Raw genomic sequence first — 24,115 nt, forward strand, 5'->3', positions numbered from 1 at the left:
TTTTATTGTATGCCTCCTTCATTGCACAGTTTACATACCATGATTACATTTTCATATGCATAGATACAAACATTACAGTACATACACTAAGTAAAATGTTGACAACATTTGTACATGTCGAAGTAGTTGCATTGTGCTGATAATGAATCTATAATTATAATGAACAGAACATTAATGCTGAGGATAAACGGAGGTTAAATCCCGATGGCATGGTGCACACAGCATTAAAGCGCCAGCCAATGGTCATTAGTGGAACTAGCGGCAACAACTTTAGCTGTCTTACTGACAGACAGACATTGCACAGGAAGCTGTGTTTGTTGATGTTCATGCTTATATTTAAAATGATCAGCAGACGCTTATGTCCAAAACAACATTCATTATTTAAACAGAGGGTTTTTTCATAGTATTTTCAATCTTTTGCATTAATCCACAAGGTTATTCAAACTCAACTTGGATATCAAAACACTTCTCTTTTTTGGAAACTGCCACATATCTCCCATAGGTGAGAGACTAATTATGTCTCCATCTAATTGTGAGAAGACCATTTGAGAGACCATTTCGGGTGTTCTAATGTGCATTTTCTGTCGATATTATAAATCCTTTTGTTTTTAGGATACTGAGCAGACAGCTTGTCTTGTGAAATGCATAAATTACAACGATTGTGGGCTCTTTGCTATACAGGTGGATCTAAAACAATTAAAATAATGGAAAAGTCCATTGCTCTGCCTAGACTTAAATACTCAGGAAACCATTGCCAGTATTTTGGACTTAATTAGCTGGTTAGAGTCCCACACAGGTCAACATTTCTGTAGCCTATAATAAGTTATTTATTCTAGTACTTCGAGTTAGGCCTAAACCTACTGGATTTTTTATTTCCATGAGCTGTAAACGGTAACCATCAGGATGAAAATAATTGATATTTCACTTTTTGAAATACATTATGGGGAAAAATAATTGTTCTATGATATTCTATTTTTTTTAGATGCACCTGCAGGGAACAGTCAGGAAACTTCATCAGAAGACTAGGCCTACATTTTAGAATATGGGGTAGGGGATGTTTTAGGCTACCACACCCTATCATATCATTTTGTAGGCCACGTGATTGTATAATTAAATCGAATGTCTGAGTAGAAGTCATAAAGTGTTTCGGTAATGGCATACCGTAAGTATTACTCGAAAAGGCCACCAGGGTGTCTCAATGCGACTCGTAATCAATGAATCCACTATCACTAACAACTTACGCCAAAGCATATTCCCGACTCCACCTAGTTACGCAAAGAATCGCCTCCTCCCCTATCACCACTGGCCGTTTTTATTTCGGTGGTAGCCTATTGACGGGGTGTTGATTTTCCTTTTGCTAGCCATGTTTTTATGCTTGGCTACATAGGCCTGCAATACGATTTAGCATCTTGTGGTAATATTTATACCAGGTCAAACAGCATTCATTTGCGTTTTTCTCATACATTATAGTAAATGAGTTAACCGGATGGATGCCCTCCTCCACTATTCCGTCTCTGTTTTTGAACCGGATCACCGCAGTCTGAGTGGTGCCCTCGGCGCTCCACGGTATTCTCAGTCATGACCTCCCAACGCCTCTTGATTTCAGTGAATGGGATTTATCGATAGTTGACTCGTTTGCGTTGATCTACGACGCATTGTTAGGCTCATCATCTTTCTTCATGACTAAGCGTGAGAAGGTTTAATTTTGTTCCTGGCTCCATCTCTGATATAAGGTTAAGCCAAGTCATTGACTATCCCTAAGGTGAGTGCTGTGATTTTATCAAAAGATTCGTCGATGTAGCCTCTTTGAAGGCTTAGGCTAAATGTTACCTTTGTCAGTTTGGAGTGTGTTACTTTCCATCTTATGTTGAAACATTGTATTTGCGTGTGATGTTGATAAACAATGTTGCACTTACAGGCGTAAGATACATATGTTGTGTGGAAACAGCTAACCGCATGGACGTAATGTAACCTATGTTGTTATGTTAAACCAAAGCTACTTGATTTCTGTCCTATTCTGCGGAACCAGATCAATGCAAACATAGGCCGTTGCAATTTACCGCAGTCGCCTTTAAGGATAGGCCGTTAAACGACGCTTTTTCCCCAACGTGGGGAATGTGTTCAGACAGCATTGGGCTAAAACAAAAAGAATCAATCCTCAAGCTAGATCGTATGCAAAAGCTATGGAGCGGTCAGGCGGCCCATATAGCTGTAAGCTAACCAATAATCAGTGTCGTGGATGAGTCGATTGTTTCCCATATGCTGTAGCCTGGTAAGTTAGTCTATAATGTTACAGTGGATGGGCTAAAAATGACGCGAGCTAAATATGGCGTGACCCCTTTCCGTCTCGATCAGGGTTACCACCACGAGACAATCACGGAACGAGACAGTCCATAGCTTACCTGCCGTGGGAAAGGTAACACCTCCTGTTGTAGCCTAATCTTAGCCCAGACACCATAGGCCTTCGGTTTCAGCGCTATATCGATTGAATCCCACCAATTCTCTTCCATTCATTCGTTTTAGAAGCATTTCATGAGTTTAGGTCATCTAGGTTAGATTTTATAACAATACTCTCAATGATTTAAAAAATAGGCCTACAAGGACTGTTTCTAGGCTACATTGTGCTTTCTTTCGTTGCCTAATTAAACCAACAGTGATCAGGCAGCAGGCTGTCCTTAAATTTGGATGACCCTCTTCGAAGTTCATCACTCTTGACGATTCCTTCATAGCCTATCCTTACTTGTTTACCTATTTAGCCATAATAGTTTATTCGTTGTGGACGTCAGATGAAGAATGCTTTGCTTCGTCCACATGTGCTCTACTAATCACCTTGTTGTCAAATGTGTTGGTGCTCATTGTGATGTTTCTATGGCATAGAATGCAGAATAATCGGTGGTCATTTTTGTGTTGAGGAATAATCTTTCTGACCTATGCCAATTTCATTCCAGCTGTTGGGATACTGCTTGATTGCTTAATTTAATTTGTATTAGTTTATATTGGCTATTTGTTAGACAAGTGGTGATCTTTACCTGACAGTTAAAGCCAAGAAATGACTGACATTTTGGCCCACTGAAATGATCAAGGGGATTTGTTTCTTCTGTCCCAAAGCCTTATATGAGTGTAAGTGCATGCATGCATAAGAGATGCCACAACTTGTAGATGTGTCTACTCCAGTTCTCTCATGCAGAGGTATCCTTTCTGTACATCCATCCTCTATAGATTGCCATCATCTTTTTGGCCGTGTTTTCACTGTAATTGAAGCCACCTGCAGAAAGACATCTGTGTGGAGTCACAGGCTAGTCACTCTTAAACTATAGCATTTGATTTGTAAAGTTTTATCTAATGCAAGTCACTGAATGGTAGTTGGCTACATGATGAATTAATTCACACAAAGGTATTTGATTTTGATCGAAAATTGAGGTAATGCAGTCCTCAGAGGACCGTCTCTTCCAAGCTCTCCCTGTCCAGTTGCTTACCCTTCAAATGACTGAAGATGGCTAGGCCACTGACTGGTGCCTCAAAGGATTTTAGCTGTCAATCTCTTAATGTTTTTGCTTTATCTATTTTTTTACCCTCCCTCCCTGTTCAATGCCCCCTTCCCCATTGTCGCCTTATGAGTAAGACATGTGACTGTAAATCCCAGTCCTTTAGCAGCTAAACACCATATTAGGCTGGGCTATTGTATGACTACACACGCTGTTTGGATTTGATTCTCAGCTGTCCAGTGCTGACACCTAACAACAGAGTCATCGCAGTTGTTGTTGCTGTATGTTTGTTGCCATTCCTGCAATATGAATTGATACTTTGTCGTAAAAAAAAAAGTTTTTGTCGTACATGGGTGGGGCTTTGTGCAAAGAGCATGTTCCAGTTCTAAGAGCATGTTCCAGTTCTAAGCCATCTTGATCATGAAGAACAGTTCATACTAAAGTAGACCAATGGGCATAGCAGCAGTGGTCCCTTCAATCAGTGCATTGCTTTATAATGTAATGAATTCCCTCTATTACTTTAGCTGTCAATTTATTCATACACCACTGTGTGACTTACCCCAAATACACAGTAAAATGTGAATTTAGATGAGCTCTGCAAGCTTTTGGCTTAAGTCTTGCAGCGGAGAGAGAGAGAGAGAGAGAGAGAGAGAGAGAGAGAGAGAGAGAGAGAGAGAGAGAGAGAGAGAGAGAGAGAGAGAGAGAGAGAGAGAGAGAGAGAGAGAGAGAGAGAGAGAGAGAGAGAGAGAGAGAGAGAGAGAGAGAGAGAGAGAGAGAGAGAGAGAGAGAGAGAGAGAGAGAGAGAGAGAGAGAGAGAGAGAGAGAGAGAGAGAGAGCGAGCGAGCGAGCGAGCCCTGGTCAATGAGAGTGCCCCTCCTGTCAGGTTCTGGTTCCTTGTTGGATGGAACCACGAGGAGGCCCTGCAGGCTCTGGATCCACCATGGGTTTGAGAAGGAGACCCTGCAACTCCCAAACCACAGGCACCACTAAGAAGCCAGTTTACTGGAACGCTCTGTCCATGAGTGCACACATATGGGACCAAATCTGCGAGCTGACTGCCTAAGAGTTTTGCAGATGTGGAGAGAGAGACTGCATCAGACTCTCATGGCTGTGGCTATTTCTATAAACATTAGTTTAAAAGGGAATTTGTGTGATTTGTCTGGTCATATTGCAGAAGCTCGATACATTTTAAAGGATAGCTCAACAGCTGCACTATGCCCATATAACTGCACTCCACTGACACGCACAGGCCGGCTTTATTACAACCTAACTGCTATGAGGCGTCATCATGCCTCTCTGTGCAGACTTTAGACTGTGCAGACTTTAGACTGTATGAGATTCAATTTGAGAATTGTTCTTAGCACACATGCACAGACCAACTTAATTAAATCTTATCTATTGAGAGGGCGTCATACCCCTCTGTGTATGAGGTTGATGTAAGGATTTTCCTTAGATCAGTATGCATTAGCCATCCCGTGGAAATAGATATCGGTGTGTGTGCAGGATGAAGCAACAGCAGGTTCCCTCTATGTACACAATAACGGGAATCTGGTAGAACCAGTTTGCCGAGGTTCTGAAAGGTGGACGCGGATGGGAAAATATCATGCTTAATTCAACAATGCTTGTCCTTTTGCATTTCTAACATTTCTAAATGGAACTGGAGATGAGCCAAGGACCTCAAGGCATGATGTCAGTCTTGAGGGATCCAAGCAGCTGTTTTGTTTTGGTCTGTCTGAAAACTTTGTTGGTCTTAGTCGATAAATAGATGGATGGATATATAGAAAGAGTAGGAGAGAGAGAGATGGGGTGGGGTAAGGAAATGACCGCAGGTCTTGATTCGAACCTGGGTCCCTGCGGGTACTTGGACCCGAATATGATAAGGTCGATACAGCTGCTTGAACCACGGCAGCCTCCAATAATCCTTTGTTGAAAAGTATACCTGAGATCCAGATTGTGCATTGCAAGAACAAGCAACCCTTTTTCAGTAGTTCCATCTGTGAACAGATATAATTTGATTACTGTTTGAGACTAGAAATGTTTTCACTGCAGAATTTGTTGTGTGGAAAAAGTGTACTGCATGTGTTATTTTAGATTACTGCATGTGTTGAGGATATTTTAGATTCATTATTATTATTTTTGTTGTTATTATCATTATTTAAGTTGAACCATTTTACATGACCACTAAACCCATACTTGTCACCTTCCCCTCTGCTCTTTAGGCTCTCCGATGGGCGGAACAAAGAGCAAGCCCAAAGACCCGGGTCAGAGGTCGCTGAGCCTGGATGGCACCATTGGCATGGGCAGCGGGAGCGGGCACGGACACCACCTGATGCCTGGCCCACAGACCCAGACGCCAAACCGCAGTCCGGCCGTGGGAACCAATAGACGGGGCACCCAACCCCAAGCCCACTGTGCGGAGCTGGCTCTTTTTGGAGGGGTGGACCACTCCAACACTATTACATCCCCCCACAGGGGGGGACCCTTGGCAGGTAGGACATTGTTGCATTCATTCCGTGCTCAGTTTAACTGGGTGCTATGGGTTGGTCGAGACTAGACTAACCGTCTCAGGCTTGAACAAGCATTTTAGTCATGCATAATTACTTCAGCCGAACATGATTATCTGTGGGGAACTTGATCTTGAGAATGCTATGCAGTTTCACTCATATCTTTCACTCATAATCACCAAGTGCCAGTTCTGTCACAGCCTATAGTTCAGATCTGTTAAGCTGTAGTCATACATAAGGCAATTGTATTGTTGTTATGGCCCACATCTATTGAACTTTAATCATCAGCAGGCACATTTTCATGATCATCCAATCAGAGCACATGGGATTGATTGTATGTTTTTTCTTGTTGCTTCAGAAGTTGCCCCATGTATGCCTTTAATCTCACTTGGTCCATTGGGTTCGTTCCTTTTCTATAATTAATTTTAAAAGGTAGAGGAATCTACCACTAATGGCACATTGTCTGTTGACCTTTTAAAAAGCCTTTATCATGCTATTTCCATTTGGGACATGGAACATGCCGTGATATGTTCTCTGCATCAGCGACAAGTTTTTGTAATAAATAATGATGACGTAGGTAATTTGTTGTGTTTTGTGTGTGTGTGTGTGTGTATGTGTGTGTGTCTGTGTGGCCTTGGGTTTTCAAAGATGATTATATTTTTTTTCTGTGCCAGACCATTTTACTTACCGAGATGAGTCATTTCATTGTTCTGGGATAATGCAATCAAGGTCGGACAAATTAAAGAGGAAAAACCAGTTATGTCATGTGGCCGGTGCGGTGCCCCCACGCAGGGTTATGCTTGCATCACTGATTCAGTCCATGCCTCTTCCCTGGACAGGGCAGCTATTATTGTTATAACAGCCATAGCCACAGGCCCTTCAGTATGGAAGTCATTTCAGCTGGCTTAGCAGCTGATGTGCAAGGGGCACAGAGGCTCGAGCAACCTCAGCTGTCTTATCACTCCCCAGCTGTCTGATCTTACCCAGCTGCCTTCCCCGGCAGGGCCAGGCTACCAGAGACTGCATGGCTCTTCTCCATTGAATTTGAATGCTTGGGCTTTGGCATTTTTCCAGGTGCACTCTGTCTCTCTCTCTCTCTCTCCCTCTCCCTCACTCTCTCTCTCTTTCTCTCTGTCTGTTGTGTCTTGCAGGTGGTGTCACAACATTTGTGGCGCTGTATGACTACGAATCGCGCACCGCCTCTGACCTGAGTTTCCAGAAGGGCGAGAGACTTCAGATTGTCAATAACACGTAAGGACAATGTTGCCATTTTCACTTTAATTTGTATCATTACAAATTGTACTGTCACATGTAAGGATGAATATTTAGCAGGGAATACTCCTCTGATCCAACACACACCCCAGTACTGTCTACTACATATCATTTTAAAGCAGGTGCAATACCGACATATGAATGGATTGGTGAAAAGATATAGCTGGTAAAAGATATAGCTGGTAGATGACAAGATATAGCTGGTAAATTAGTCCCAGCTTACTGATGATTGTCACAATCTTCTGTTATAAATGATATCAAGCTTCAGTCATTTAGCCTCTCAGTGAGCAGCTACCAGCTATTGCTTCAGTCATGCTGCTGTGTGCACACAGACACTAAGGCCACATTAAGCACGTTGGGTGCCTTGAAAAACGCTATATAAATATGTTCGTCCTTGTTTTTGTGTGCTTCATGACTTTTATCCTGCTGCTGGAGCAAGCTTGGCCTTTCCTTTTCGACTCTCTGTGAATGGTGTGTTCATTGGAGCGCCTTCAGACCTTAGATCTTTGACTTACAGATGGCCAGCATTACATGTATAGATGAACTGCGATTTGAATGGTTCACAGAGGTTTATGCTTAGCGCCTAAGCATCTCCAGACGACCTGTGCATGCCTTCCCTTCCCCCCTACCCCCCTACCCCCCCAACCCTCCAAAGATGCTCCTGCTGTGATCAAAAAAAAAAAAAAACTGTGGCCGCTTGCCTCCGCTCGATGAGTACCTGACCCCCATCTGTGTTCTCTCTGTCATTTCTTCCTTTTCATGCTTCTTGCTTTAAATTAGGAGAAAGTACAACTTCAGGTCAGTAACACTCCTCCTCTCTTCCTCTCACACCTCTCTCCCTCTCAGGCCTGCCCTGTCTGTCACAGTCACAGTCAAGTAAGGGATGTCAGGGGAGACAGTGAGTGGGCTCCCACTCTTATGCACCACCCTGGGTCTATACTGTACATGCGGAGATGGCTCAGCAGCGTCTCAGTTCTTCTATTTCTCATGCCTAATTAGCCAAACAAAACAGACGCTTCTCAGCATTTCCACCCACTGGATAATATGCTGCACTTTTAACTCCTTGTTGCACTCTTGTGGAGCATTAGTAATGTAGCTATAGCCATCGTCTTGCCAAGTGTGGGGGGGGGGGGAGAATTATATTGTGTTTATGTAGCAATAATTTCTAGTTAGTTGCCTACTTGCTAGCCACTGTGGGTCTCAACTGTTCTCTGCACTGGGGTAGTGTGGTTTCTGAAGCGTCCCTAGTCCATTCTCTCATGCATAAGGTGAGACGGACAGTAAAATCTGTAGTATAATGCAGTCTGTAGAAAATATTTTATTAAACCCAAATTTGAACCAGTCATCTGCTACTGGAGATTGTTGTCTTCAAGGCACTGGCATTTTGGCTTAGGAGATATTTCCTACCAGATGGTATCATAGACATGGTCCATTGTGTGTGTGTGTGTTTGTGTGTGTGTGTGTTTGTGTGTGTATGTGTATGTGAGAGTATGCTATTTATCTTTAAGTGTTGAGTGTTATAAATCGAACAACTTGAAAGAGTATGTCAGTCATGTAGACCTTGTCAATGACTTTGGTATTTGGTTCCTTGCTAGCTTTTTGGACTTTTTGGAGCTAAATAAAGGTCCAAATATATATATATGTGTGTGTGTGTGTGTTTACAGGGAAGGGGACTGGTGGCTGGCTCGGTCACTGACTACAGGAAAGAGCGGTTACATCCCCAGTAACTACGTGGCGCCCTCTGACTCCATCCAAGCAGAAGAGTAAGTCTCACCGTCTTGTCATGTGTCTCCCTGGGCCACAGGCTCCCAGCAAGCACGCGTGATCACTGCGACGTAAGCACAGTGTTGGGGGAGGGCTTTCCACAGTCCTCAGTCCTCCGTCCTCAGTCCGTGTTCTCTTCCCCTCTCCCCCCTGGGCAGGTGGTTCTTCGGGAAGATCACGCGCCGGGACTCGGAACGGCTGCTGCTCAGCGTGCAGAACCGACAAGGGACGTTCCTGGTCAGGGAGAGCGAAACCACCAAGGGTAGGCTGCCTGGGATGGTGGGCTTTGCTTAAAACGAGCGGGGGAAATAAAGGGGCTGTTTTGAAGAAATTGCGAGGGATCTGATTCTGAAGGCCCTCTGGGATCATCCCTATCGGAATCAGGAGGTCATCGCAAAGTATTCCATGAGCATTTTGTTGGAAGAAAGGCTATTAGATTGGAATTTTGGGGTTATAGTGTTGAATGTGCCTGAAATATAATGTCATTAGGGCGTTGAAACAAAACAACTCCGATTGAGTGAAAGGAAGCACCATTTGGAGACTTATAAAACACCGTACAACATTACAGACTATCTGTGTCGGAGTAAATATGCAGTGACTTTCAGTTTAGTGGTATCACCTAGCAGTGATGAAAGTAGAGTTCTCATAATGGATCTAAAATTCATTGTATTCTAACTGTCATCAGCAAAGTTGTAAAGTAACAGAGCAGTAAATTAGGTTTTTAAAATGCTTATGTGAGGGAAATCACTCAGGTGTTTGATGTACAATTGAATCCGTAAGAATATAGTGGAGGTTGCATCACACCACTCAAATGCTTGGTAAAGTAATGGCTGCCCTCAAACCAAGTATTCAAGACACATTCTGAGTGGATATTAATCAGAGGTTATCTCAGTCCAGTCCATCACTAGAGTCATAGTCCATGATCTTAAGAAGTATCCATGGAACTCTCTACTATTGGGTGGGGAAAAGGCCATTGTTTTAGAAGATCCATATTAAAGCATGTATGATGTTGCCTAAAACATGGGGAAAGGGAGTTAATGAACATATGAGACAAAAATGCTGATAGCCCAATAGTCTTTAAAAAAAAAAAAACACCTTGACAATCACACAACTTTGCAGTGATGTGTGGCTTTTTTGTCTGCATTAATTGAAACAAATATTTAATTGAGGGGAGAATTGTTATTAAAGTGAGGCCTGGGGTGGGGTAGGGAGGAGGGGGGTGGGGTTACCTACCAGTTAGGACACTGACCTTTAAGGGTGAATATGTTTGTCAGCTGTATGTTTTAACATGTTCACAACACACCACGTATGTTCTGGAGCTGATCTGCAATTTAGACACATCAATGAGCTATAATTCTGACATGTAATGGAGCATATGGAAAGTACTGGAAGTTTGTTTGTTTGAAATTGAATGTTCGAGTAAGACTAAAAGTGTTAGTCTGTGTCTCCTCTTGGCTCAATTGGCCCCTTTTGCTGCTCTCTCAGTTTGCCACCAGGAGGCCTTGACATGTGACGATGTGTTCCCAAATTTTAGACTACAGGAATTGCTTAATGTGCTGGACTAAGGTAGGCAAGTGTGTTATGGAAAGATAGCAAATGTTGAAAGTTTGGAGTGAAATGCAAATATGCTTGAAATGGTGTTAGCAAGTCCTTAGAGTTAAATGTTCCCAAAAGTCTCGGAACCCCTTACATATCCATTTAATATCTTGTATTTAAACCTTCCTTTTGAAATCTGCCTTTGGCTTGTAGCAACATACCGTCTACTGTTGCAGCTGCATGCTTTGGTCAGTTATGACATGGGAGGCATTTTTCAATCATTCCACAGGAAGTAATTAAACCGCATCCAGCGAGAGATTACAGGCGGACCGAAGCTTAGGGGGGCTCCAGTGTTGGCACCCTGTGCATGCTCACAGAAGGTGTGAAGTTAAGCAGAGGGCAGGGAAAAGGGGAGTGCGGGTTTATCTGGGAGAGTCAGAGTCTGATCGGTCGTGAGACCCCCAGTGAATATGAGCGTGGCTGAATCATCCACCAGAAGTAGGTCACAGCGTGAGGGTGCAGGATTACCCCTCGGCTATAAATCTCTCTCTCACTCTCTCTCTCTCTCTCTCTCTCTCTCTGTCTCTCTTGCACGCTCTCTCTCTCACTTTTCTCTTTCTCTCTCTCTCTCTCCCCCCCTTCGTTTTCTCTCTCTCCCCCTCTTTCTTCCTTTTTCTTTCATTCTTCCTCCTCTCGTCAGTATCGGTATGCAGGGGGGAGGGCTTTCTCAGACGTTGCCAGCTGTAATGACGCAAGGAGAAGATTGATTCTCGCTGGAGGGAGTTTATTTTCGAGGTTGTACTGTAAAGACAGTGACTAGCCTCTGATTGAGAGAGTTGAGCGGTGATGGGAGTTTTGCGGCCGGGGTTTTGGACTACTGCTAAGGATTCCTGCTGTTATTAAGCTGATTGAAATGTGTGCCTCTTAGGAAGATTTCCCCCAAAAGACTCTCTTAGTGATGTCTACATAGCGCCACAAAATCCTCACCAACTTGTCAGAACTGTCTGTTTTGTAAAGCCTGCAGGCAGACGAAACGGCTGAACTGTCCAAACACATTATCAAGTGTGTGTGTGTGTGTGTGTGCATTTTGGCCTCGCAAGATGAGATTGAAAAAAGAGCCTCAATGGTGGAAATCTGCAGGGGGCGTTCACTCTTGTGGGTTAGCCTTACAGGAGGCCCATTCACAACAGGTCAGAGGCATTAGCCCCTTTCACATTCAGAAACGATACATTAGCGTTTAAGAAATAGCGGGTTCAGGGGATTTCGCAATGTGAAAGGTAGACGTGTTCTGGTCCCGGGGTTGTCTGAAGCCGGTTTCAGAGGCGAGTTATGGGAGGCGTTGCCTAGCAGCACGTCACACGCAATTTGGGAGTGAACCAAGGGGGCAGCGAACGTTCTGAGAGTGTAGACAGTATGGCGGCCGCCATGCTAACGAGAAGACCGTGGCTAGCTGGCCATTCCATTGAATCCTATGGGGCGTAAGCGCCACTTTGACATCAAATAACGTTACAGCTGAAGCGTTTTAAGCCTTTATATGAACATTTTCTATTGTCGGGGTACATACTACATTGTGAAATTGACATAATAATCTCGTAACTGTCTTATCGGCGGAGTAATTAACGTTTTTCGAAAGTCAATGCTAAAGTGTTAAAGGCGCATGCGTCCAGCGAGAGTAAAGCGTCGCCATAGGTCAGACTACGTGCCTACGTCACATGTACGACATCTGAGCCTGCGCAGGAGACCTATGACGGAATAAGAAGACCTAAAAAAACCGTTGAAATTTGCTTCCTCGGTCTCTGCTGCCGTCTACGTGATAGCTCTGTCCATATCTTTTACTGTCTATGGAGTGAACAAATGACGTTAAGCATGCCTTGGACCTCGGAGATAAACTGATAAACACAACTGTCATGCTAGTTCTACGTGGTTTAGCTTCCAAATGATGGCGGCCCACTTGTTATGTTATTTGAATGCCAAACGAGGTCCTTTTGTCTGTCGAAGTCATATTTCAGTGTGCTGAGTCCTGAACAACTTCTGCTCTGACAGTTAGCTCGTTGGCTAGTTAGCTATCATTAGGCAAACTTTCCAAAAAGACGTGCTGCTGGCAGCAGACGGTTTTGGTAACCTAGCAACAATAAACACTTGACCGAAGTGCTGAGAAAAGGAAGTTCAGGGCACTCTCAGCATAAAAAACGTGATTGTTGGACACACATATCTATGGACACAGCAGCTAAAGTTATCCTAGTCTCTTGTGTGTTTCCTGTATTTTAACCTCCTGCCTGGCCAAATACGTCATCAGTCACACACCCCTAATAGCGGGGTTGACCTCTGTTCCTTTCATATTCAACACGGCTCGGCTCTGATACTACCCCCCGAGACGGGTTGGATTGCCGAGGCGGGTTGACTCCCCACCCCGTGTCGTCAATGTGAAAGGAACAGCCTTAACGTTAAAGGGATATTCCGCCATTTTTGGAAATACGCTCATTTTCCACCTCCCCTCGAGCAAAACAATCGATATTTACCTTGTTCCCGTTCATCCAGCCATTCTGTGAGTCTGGCGATACAACTTTTAGCTTCAGCCTAGCATAGATCACTGAATCGGATTAGACCATTAGCTTCTCGCCTGCTAGCTTCATGTTTAAAAGTGACTAAGATTTCTGATAATTTTCCCATTTAAAACGTGTCTCCTCTCAAGTTAGAAAGTGCAATAAGACCAACTGAAAATGAAACCTGGCGTTTTTCTAGGCTGATTTGACATGGAACTACACTCTCATCTGGCGTAATAATCAAGGCAACTTGCAAACGTACCATAGGCGCAGTGATATCGTACGCAGCATCTGAAAATAGTCCCCATAGACATCAAGCAGTAGTAGTGCCAGTAGCTGCAAGTTGCCTTGATTATTACGCCAGATGAGAATGTAGTTCCATGTCAAATCAGCCTAGAAAAACAGCAGGTTTCATTTTCAGTTGGTCTTATTGCACTTTCTAACTTGAGAGGACACACGTTTTAAATGGGAAAATTACCAGAAATATTAGTCACTTTTAAACATGAAGCTAGCAGGCGAGAGGCTAATGGTCTAATCCGATTCAATGATCTATGCTAGGCTGAAGCTAAAAGTTGTATCGCCAGACTCACAGAATGGCTGGATGAACGGGAACAAGGTAAATATCGATTGTTTTGCTCGAGGGAAGGTGGAAAATGAGCGTATTTCCACAAATGGCGGAATATCCCTTTAAATTCGGCTGATTTAGCGTTAAATTCGGTGAATGTGAAAGGGGCTATTGATTCCACTGTCAAAGGGCCTCGCAACAGCGCTGTCTCTCTCTGTCCCTCTCTCTGTCTCCCTCTCTCTCTCTCTCTCTCTCCCTCTCTCTGTCTCTCTCTCTGTCTCTCTCTCTCTCTCTCTCTCTCTCTCTCTCTCTCTCTCTCTCTCTCTCTCTCTCTCTCTCTCTCTCTCTCTCTCTCTCTCTCTCGGGCACAGGGATGTCTTATGAACAGGCACACAGCAACTGGCAAATGCCATGGCCCATAGAGAGGAACTTTGCCTGTCATTTGTTCCATCTGTCATTTGTACCCCAACAGCTGTAATGTTGGTCTACGTAATCCTTAAGTCAAATACTAAACATTCCTTAAACTCCTTAAAGGCTTCCATTGAATCGATGCAGGAATAATGTAGTGATTGTTTGGTAGCCATGTGTTTGATAAATCACTTTCTCTTCCAACTGGTGCTTCCAATTGCTGCATTTGTTGTTGGGTTTGTATGGAATTTGGAGCTGCCAATGCAGTCTGTAGATGAGCGGCTGTGTGTGTGTGTGTGTGTGTGTGTGTGTGTATGTGTGTTTGGATGAGATGATGTCTATACACCTCCAATCAATGCCACTGTCAGTGGAATAAATTGTCCCCTTCCCTCCCTTATTTTTTTCCCCCCAGGGGCCTACTGTCTGTCTGTGATGGACTACGACAACACCAAAGGCCTGAATGTAAAGCACTACAAGATCAGGAAGCTGGACAGTGGCGGCTTCTACATCACCTCGCGCACTCAGTTCACCAGCCTGCAACAGCTGGTCATGCACTATCGCAGTGAGTCTCTGCCTGCTTCACCTCACCTCATAGTGCAATGCTTCTGTTCGTCTCACACTATATTATTCGGAGCCAGGAAGGCTGAATTGTGTACATAATGCCCCATGGGAACTATTTAACATTCATATAAAGGATGCTTCATTTGCACCATCTGAGCATACCACCATCTTCATATTTTAGTCAACATAGTTTCAAATAACTGCAGGCCATCTTCATTTCATGTAGTCTTTCTATTTGTATTTATAATTTAATGAGTTCCCAACAACAAACAAACAATGGGTTCTTCAAAGATTACTGTACGTGCATGCTCTTAGCAAAGTATACAGAGCTTAAAAACCACCAAACCGGTGAGGCAACTCAAGATGACCCACTCTTGAAGCCATACACTGGGCTGTAAAATATTAATTTAGAAGCCTTTTGGATAGGTTTGATTGCTATCTTTGCTAAATGAAAGTGACTAATGTTAACTGTGCAAAGCATACTAAGGTTCTTAGTCCATTTTAAACATGACATATGCATAAATGAACTGTGTATATCTTTGGTGAATATCTCCCTAAACACATTTGCCTGAAAATCCATGATGCATTTCAAGCAGTCCAAGCATAAACTGCGGCTCTGAATGGTGGCGCCTGCTCCTCTCACAAGCCCAAATGCTTCCCCTCACAGAGCACGCCGACGGTCTGTGCCACATCCTCACCGATGTGTGTCCGACGCTGAAGCCCCAGACACAGAGCCTGGCGCGGGACGCCTGGGAGATCCCACGGCAGTCTCTTCGCCTCGACGTCAAACTCGGGCAGGGCTGCTTTGGGGAAGTATGGATGGGTAAGTGAATGGGCCTCTCTCATTCGTCTTTTTTTTTTTTTATCTATCTTCCCTTCCTTCCTCGGTCCTCGTTTCCACTGATCTAGATAAAGAATGATGGGGCGGCAACAATGGGATAGTCTATCCCAGTGTTCTTTATAGATCAGTGGGAACGAGCCTGGAGGACTGAGCATCGAGGATCAAGGAGAGAGGTTGAGAAGGGGCTCATATCTCTGTGAAGAACATGCTGCACAGTCTTACTTTCATTGCAAGTTCATAATGTGCTGTACAGAATTCAGTATTGCAGCGTGTAGTATTTCGGCATTTTATGTGTGAGATGCAGATGAATGCTGACATAGCACCAGACTGTTTTAACCAACAACAATCAATACCAACATACAGTGGCATGAATCAGTGATATAATTAGTGCTTGTGCAAATTGGCCCTATTAAATCTATGAACGAATGCTTTCTTAACCCACATGGCTGTGTTTATTTGTTAAGATAGGTTCATCGGGATGTTATCCTTAGAATGATTAGGAAAACTTGTTCTAAGGAAAATCACAGTGGCAGACTAATTACATTTGCAAAACCATTTAATTAAAATATGATTAGCATCCTGGGAAAGTGGTAAAACTGTCTGACTTCTATGAGAGAGTTCATTGTGTCTTGGACACCAAATGCAGACTATCACACCCCACCCTCTACCCTATTAAATATGTCATCCTGTTTACTAAGGTTTTCGTGGTTTTATGTGTAAACAAATGCCCTTGCATACGTTCATGATTAACGGTTGCAGCATTTACTGTTTACTGCACATGAGGATTCAAATGTCAGTAAATGGATTTAATGGCCTCTCTAACTGTGACCCCTGGATTTAACCTTTGACCTCAGGCACGTGGAATGGCACGACGCGGGTAGCCATAAAGACGCTGAAGCCGGGGACCATGTCGCCTGAGGCGTTCCTAGAGGAGGCGCAGGTCATGAAGAAGCTGCGTCACGAGAAGCTGGTGATGCTCTACGCTGTGGTGTCTGAAGAGCCCATCTACATCGTCACCGAGTACATGAGCCAAGGTCTGGCCAATGCAGATATGATTATGTTCTGGTTCTTAGCAGATGCTTTTGTCTAAAGTGGCTTACAAAGACATCAGTAAACACTACATTAATGTTAAAAGGTTTATAGTAAAACCATAGTTTATAGTGAGGCCATTTTAGTAAAGGGCCTAGATGATAGTATTTAACAAAAAAAAGAGGAAAAAAAACTTTAAAGGGATATTCCGCCATTTTTGGAAATACGCTCATTTTCCACCTCCCTTCGAGCAAAACAATCGATATTTACCTTGTTCCCGTTCATCCAGCCATTCTGTGAGTCTGGCGATACAACTTTTAGCTTCAGCCTAGCATAGATCATTGAATCGGATTAGACCATTAGCTTCTCGCCTGCTAGCTTCATGTTTAAAAGTGACTAAGATTTCTGGTAATTTTCCCATTTAAAACGTGTCTCCTCTCAAGTTAGAAAGTGCAATAAGACCAACTGAAAATGAAACCTGGCATTTTTCTAGGCTGATTTGACATGGAACTACACTCTCATCTGGCGTAATAATCAAGGCAACTTGCAAACTTACCATAGGCGCAGTGATATCGTACGCAGCATCTGAAAATAGTCCCCATAGACAACAAGCAGTAGTAGTGCCAGTAGCTGCAAGTTGCCTTGATTATTACGCCAGATGAGAGTGTAGTTCCATGTCAAATCAGCCTAGAAAAACGCCAGGTTTCATTTTCAGTTGGTCTTATTGCACTTTCTAACTTGAGAGGAGACACGTTTTAAATGGGAAAATTACCAGAAATCTTAGTCACTTTTAAACATGAAGCTAGCAGGCGAGAAGCTAATGGTCTAATCCGATTCAATGATCTATGCTAGGCTGAAGCTAAAAGTTGTATCGCCAGACTCAGAGAATGGCTGGATGAACGGGAACAAGGTAAATATCGATTGTTTTGCTCGAGGGGAGGTGGAAAATGAGCGTATTTCCAAAAATGGCGGAATATCCCTTTAAAAGACTAAATAATTAACTGAATCATTCAGAATTAACTGAATCATCAAATATCATTCATTGTTCCACTGCTTGGCTCCGCTGCGCGTCAAGGCTGTTTTACCACCTCAACTGCACATTCATTTCTGTGAACTGAAGGCCATGTTGTCCGTTACCCCTTACCAAACCATATCTTAGTGAGGCAGGATTTCATTTTATTCACTAGTAGTCAACTTTCCATGTTTCCTTGGATTTTGTTTTTCTACCTGCTATCCTTGTCTATTGTGGTCTGACTCTGATATCTTCGTTCGCTTCCCCTCTTCCCCTCTTCAGGGAGCCTCTTAGACTTCCTCAAAGGTGATGCAGGGAAGCTCTTGCGTTTGCCACAGCTGGTGGACATGGCCGCACAGGTATGTGTGCAGGAATGTTGCTTATGGTCATTACTGTGCATTCAGACCGAAACCGTCAAAAGCGTCAAAGTCGCTGGTGAAGCTCATAGCGCGACGCTCAACCCAGTTCGGCGCCGAAAGCGTCAAAGCCATGACGTGAAACATTCTAACAAACCACAAGCAGCAATCCTGCGAGTTTGACTCTCAACTTTTTTTTTGACGCCCGTGACGCTCATGAAGCCACGCTCACGCCCAGAACGCTTTTGACGCCGGTAACGCCGACTCTCCATAGAAAATGAATGATTTCCGGCGCTCTTGACGCTTTTGACGGTCTTGGTCTGAACGCACAGTTAGAAGCTCAGCGTTAAAGGCCGAAAGACTTTAAGACTCATTTTGTTCACCCCACACCTTTGTCCACTTTGGGTAGATTGCTGCTGGAATGGCCTATGTGGAGAGAATGAACTATGTGCACAGAGACCTCAGGGCTGCCAATATCCTGGTTGGAGACAGCTTGGTGTGTAAGGTAGCAGACTTTGGACTTGCTCGTCTGATTGAGGACAATGAGTACACAGCCAGACAAGGTGAGGAATCCCAGTATGTTAATTGTGCTATTATAAACAAACCTGCCGTTCTTAGGTTAATGCTAAGCTAACAGAACATACTGTACTTGTAACTGTACACCTGTAAGGCCTGGGCTGTGATGTTTAAGAATTGTTTTGAATTTTAGGTGCCAAGTTTCCCATTAAGTGGACAGCACCAGAGGCAGCACTTTACGGACGCTTCACCATCAAGTCAGATGTGTGGTCATTTGGGATACTTCTCACTGAACTAGCCACCAAAGGCAGAGTTCCATATCCAGGTACCACTGTCTGTGTCTAACCTAAACCTGCATGCATCATGTAATGTCCATATATCTAAAACATACAATACAAAGATCTAGAAGGTTCTATGTGGTCAGTGTGAAGTTACTGACCGGGAACTTGTCTTGTCTGTGTTCTCTCTTCAGGCATGGTGAACCGGGAGGTTCTGGACCAGGTGGAACGTGGCTACAGGATGCCCTGTCCCCTCGACTGCCCGAGCTCCCTGCACGAGTTGATGCTTAACTGCTGGCGACGGGAGCCAGAGGAGAGGCCCACTTTCGAGTACTTGCAAGGCTTCTTGGAGGACTACTTCACCTCCACTGAACCCCAGTATCAACCAGGGGACAACCTTTAGGGTTTCCCGCAGGCTTGAGTGTGTGTGTGTGTGTGTGTGTGTGTGTGTGTGTGTGTGTGTGTGTGTGTGTGTGTTTGTACATGTGCACACACAGGACGCAGGAGGGAGGCACTTCCAGTTAGGGAAATGGTGTGTGTGTGTTTGCGTGTGTTTGTGTGGGTGAGCGAGAGAGAATGAGTGGGTTTGGCAGATAAACCTGAAAAATCACGTCTGTAGTGTTGATGGATTGGGAATCAGAGTTGGTTTAGGAGGAGAGGGAATTGGCTACATATCCCCTTCTATCAACCACAGTTGTGGTGGTAGAACTGTAATCCACCTCAGACAGAGCACCTGGATGTGCCAAAAAGACTGACGATTACTGATCTCGCCCCTCTCCCCTCACCAGTATCTACGGGCCCTTTGCATAAGCAGCCAGCAATTTGACTCAAACTGACAGTGACGTTTATTTGTTTATTTATCTTTTTTTTTTCTCCTGACCTTGGAGATGGAATGGACCTAAAGTAGGGGGGGGCTTCTTTCTTATTAACTTCGACGTAGCCGCTGCTACTTTTTGTCTCTTTTTTCATTTCTCTCTCTCTCTCTCCTTCGCCAAATCCCGCCACGCTGTGCTACGAGCTACTTGCTTTCATGGCAAACATGCAGGGCAGATGGTACTCTGATGAGAGGTGTCACTACAGGTTCTGTGCCATACCCAGATAGCTGGCTGTAGGCCAGATTCGGCTCACAATCCAGGAACAGGTCCAGGGTCAGTCCTCGTTTGCCTGTTCTCTGGGTATTGATCTCCCCACTTCTCACGTCCTATCTATAGGGTGTGTGGCCTGTCCTCTTTTCAAAATTTTTGTAGGATGTATTTTGTACTTTTCCGAAACTTGAAGCACCAACTTAGGGGTGTTTAGTGCTGCCATGCATTGTCGTTGTATTGTGTTTCTGCTGCCTGAACCCTACATAGGAACAGAGAGATACATGCAATGTTAGTGTTCAGAAGGAAAAGTTGATTGATTCATATGAAGTGGTCTATGGGGAGAGTAAATATATTGTTGATACTGTAAATGGGATGGACAGAATATGTAAAAGTATGTGTCAAACGGATCATGTGCCCCAAACGAGCATTTATGTTATGTTTTGTTTTTGTCTTGTTTTGTATTATTTTGTTAGTTTTGGAATTTCCCTATGTTTGTTTTCGACTCCCCTCGCCTAGCAGTGGGACACTCAGCAGTTACCTCATGGTCACTGGGAGAAATATGGCCACACTGCCAAAGTCTGTTCACTGCCTTGCTCTTCGCCTTCACTGCCCACTCACCTGTCCAGAGTCTTACGTCAAATGAAAATACAAGCGCCAGTCTTCTCTAACAGTAGTAGTATTATTTGAAGACTCATAGTTTTTAGATGACAGAATCATTTAGTGTCCTTGACAAGTACATAAGAACAAAAACCAGGCACGAAGAGTCAAAGAAACAAGATGTTAACGATGATTTGTTTCTTTTCTTAAGCCTGAGAGGTATTATCTGCATTACTCTTTGTTCAGTGTGATGCCTCTTCTTTTTTCATTTGTCTATACTTCTGCATCTGCCTTTTCTACAGCCTGCATCAGCTGGTGTTAAAATCAGATTGAACATATTGACACTTTATGCATTACACCTGTAATGGCAGCTCTGCATGGGACGCAAGATAGTAGCCTGGTAGAGCAGAATCAGTACATTATCAGCTTCCCTCTATGGTCAAGTAATGCATCTCCACCTCCAAAATTCAGACGAAAATTGAAAAAAACAAAACTACTGATAGCCCGGTTTCTACAATCAAGAATTCAACTGTCAAGAACTTTGTTCTAGTGTGTCAGTGAAAGCCATTTGTATTTTATACTCCTGTCTGCATATATAATCGTGTGCTTACATGTACCTTCAGAATTTGTCTACCCGTATCATAGAAAGCATACCATACCATATCTGAACCTAAACCGTGTGCATAGACCTGTTTCACCATGAACCCAAACTGGCCCTGGTTTGACTCTGAGGGTTCTGTACAGGAAACAGTACTGGTACAGTCCAGTATTTCATGATGTAAGAAGTGCATTCTGGGATGTTCTGGCGTGTGTTGTGATTTTTACTGTATTGTGCCTGATGTTGTCAGGTTCTGTCCACTTCAAGCCTGACATGATGGACAGCATGTGAGCTGATGTTCTCGAGACAAAATCCTTTTGCTTTCCCTGACAAAAATGTAGGTTTAAACCGTACATATGGTGTGTGTGTGTGTGTACTGTATGTGTGAGCGTGAGCGAAAGAGTCTGATGTTGGATGAATTTCTCTGATTTGATTTTTACTGTTCTGCATGTTTTTTTGTTTTGTTTTTTTACACCTTATGATTTTGTTTTTGTTGTTTTTTTATCATGTGAAATATACATTTGTTTTGTCTGTATCTAGTGATGACCAGTTTGTACTCTCCTGCTTTGGTCTCTGGACAGGAAGCAAAATTAGGACCTGCAACTGCTTCTGCTGACTTTATGTCCTTTTGACAAAATATGACATTAGTTTAACAGTCTACTGTGAGTTCTGAAAAGCCAAAAGAGTGAGCTTTAACATCTGTTCATGGTACCAAATCTATTGCCTTCTCTAGGAAACAACGTGTGCCTACTATTCCATTAAAGGTACAGGGTTGAAGGCTAGAAATACCCTCGGGCCCATTTATTTATCTGTGAACGTTCACTTCTCAATCCATCTTGTAGATGGCCGCCATGCTCACCAGCTCCACAGTGTAAAGAGATCTGGCTTTGTACATTCTTGAGAAACAGAGTAGAATGACTTAGGTCATATCATTGATGCAAACATGCTAATATAAATAAGAAATAAATTTCACACTCAAATAGCCAGATAAGAAATAGTGCCAAATGCGTATCATATCATAACTGACCCTTGGATGGTCAACAATATTTTTTCAACATGGTGCGTCTTGAGGCAAAGGATACCAAAATGATTTCCCCCTCCTTTTAACAATTCTGCAGTAGCTGTCTCCATAGAAAAGCTGATTCCAGCCGCACACAGATATCTCATTTGTGCCTTTTTCAGATGACTTGACTCAAAAGGATATCTGGATTTAATACATTGTATTGTGTGTTGCATGAAAATTGACAGCAGGAACATTACTGATTGGTTAAGTGATCAAAGGGATTTTCTGCATGGATAAAGTAATGCTTTTATACAATCAGGAAGATTAAAATGCCTTCAAATTATATGTATGAACTGTGTATGTCTGCCTCAATGTGGATAGACAGGAGTGTGTATGTACTGTATTATTTTTATATGTCTCTGTGTCTAAATTGTGTTCCATATAAGCTTCTATCATTTGTTCTCTGGAGACAGCTTCTTAAATCAGAAATTGGTTGTGAAGGACAGCTATTCAATATTGGAAAACAAATAATGATAATAATTAGTGGCTACCATAACAACTTGCTAGAATGCTAAACAAGACATCCTCTGTTTTAGCCTGTTTGGAGTGTGTGGCTACTTTCTTATGTGTACTTTGAGGTTTAATTGAATTTTTAGTAGCCTACGTTTCTGTGTTTCCACATGCTTATACAAAATGCATTGATGATACGATACCACATTTGTTGTTGAACAACAGAAACTGAGCATCTGTCCATTTCCTGTTGGCTATACACTTCAACAATTGGTTAATTCTCTTGCAGTGTTGCAAAGGCAACGATAGCAATAAAATAACATGCCTGTAAGTGCAAAAATACGATTCTTCCATAGCTGTTCCAAAAAGCTTGCAGGAGATATGGAAGCCTGCTGAAATGAAATGTTGGTCTTCAAACACATTTTGGCATTATTTTCCCTCTGTACATAAATGTAGTCACTTTGGATCCTCTATAACTTTTTTCTGTAAAAAAAAAAACAAAAACAAACAAAAAAAAACCTTGTAGATTTTCTTACCAACAATTATTCAAGTAGCAGCGTGGAATTAGTCTTTCTTCTCCTAAGAGCCTGATGAAATTGTAATTGTTGATGCTTAAACTCACCAGGGAAGGACTTAACAAATAGTTGAAACCAAGACGATTTGTTTTTGTTTCAGCGCAGAAAACTTTATTGGTCTTTCTCTGGGAGATTAAGTCTGTTCGAGGAGGTACTTTTGTCCATGTAGTGCTGCAGTAACAGCTTAGTTACAGGACCTGCATTATGTTTTAGATTTTGGTTTATTTGTTAGTTTTGTACAGCTCAACAATCCAACTTCATTTTTTTTTTTTTGTAAACCTATGCAGTTTCTGGTCTGCTATTTCTGTTTTCTGTAGCCCTTCTGAGGGGACAAACAAATCAGAGAAGAATGACGATTTTGTAACAATCTTTTTGTGCACCCAGATTGGTTTGAATCATTGTGGAGCTCTGTTATCTGTAAATGTGCAATAAATTATATTTCAAGAGTGTTCTCTTTATACAACATTTTGTGCTCATGTTTCGGTGCCATCAGCATCCTGCTCCATTTACTAGTTCAGACGTGCTATAGAACAGCTTTGGTACACAGCTTGGGCAGATTTAAAAAAGAAATGGCTCGGCCAAACTTTTGGATTTTTTGTTTTGTTTTACCAAGAAAACATACCCAGTCCTAGTATGTGGATATAGTCTAAATCAATGAACACTTGCAGGACCAGCTCCAATAACAGATGCAGCTTGAGTTACCTTATTCTGCTGTAGTGTTGTGTTATTGGAGGAATGAATAGAATAGAATACTTTTTTGATCCCGTGAGGGAAATTCAGTTCTCTGCATTTAACCCAATTTAACCGAATTAGTGAACGCACAGCACACAGTGAACACACAGTGAGGTGAATCACACAACCCAGAGCAGTGAGCTGCCTGCCCAACCAGCGGCGCTCGGGGAGCAGTGAGGGGTTAGGTGCCTTGCTCAAGGGCACTTCAGCCGTGGTGGACTGGTCGGGGATCGAACCGGCAACCCTCCGGTTACAAGCCCGATGCGCTAACCAGTACACCACGGCTGCCCCAAAGGGACATTGATTCAGAAGGCTCCGGACCAGTGGATGTGCATATTGTTGATC

At 43.1% G+C, this 24,115-nt stretch overlaps 1 protein-coding gene across 2 annotated transcripts; it reads left to right on the forward strand.

Moving 5' to 3' along the window:
* The first annotated feature begins 1,459 nt into the window (after window positions 1-1,459).
* LOC134093087 (proto-oncogene tyrosine-protein kinase Src-like) lies at window positions 1,460-23,501 on the forward strand. Of its 2 annotated transcripts, XM_062546393.1 has the most exons (13): window positions 1,460-1,762; window positions 5,705-5,974; window positions 7,141-7,240; window positions 8,042-8,059; window positions 8,926-9,024; window positions 9,184-9,287; window positions 14,490-14,639; window positions 15,306-15,461; window positions 16,334-16,513; window positions 17,803-17,879; window positions 18,286-18,439; window positions 18,586-18,717; window positions 18,865-23,501. In XM_062546393.1, the coding sequence occupies exons 2-13, from the start codon at window positions 5,713-5,715 to the stop codon at window positions 19,071-19,073; spliced, it is 1,641 nt and encodes a 546-aa protein (XP_062402377.1). In that variant the 5' UTR covers window positions 1,460-1,762; window positions 5,705-5,712; the 3' UTR covers window positions 19,074-23,501. The 2 variants fall into 2 exon arrangements, with proteins under 2 accessions (XP_062402377.1, XP_062402379.1); XM_062546395.1 differs by lacking the exon at window positions 8,042-8,059.
* The last annotated feature ends 614 nt before the right edge of the window (window positions 23,502-24,115 follow it).

Source organism: Sardina pilchardus, chromosome 9 (genome assembly GCF_963854185.1).
Source record: "Sardina pilchardus chromosome 9, fSarPil1.1, whole genome shotgun sequence".
Classification (NCBI taxonomy): domain Eukaryota; kingdom Metazoa; phylum Chordata; class Actinopteri; order Clupeiformes; family Clupeidae; genus Sardina; species Sardina pilchardus.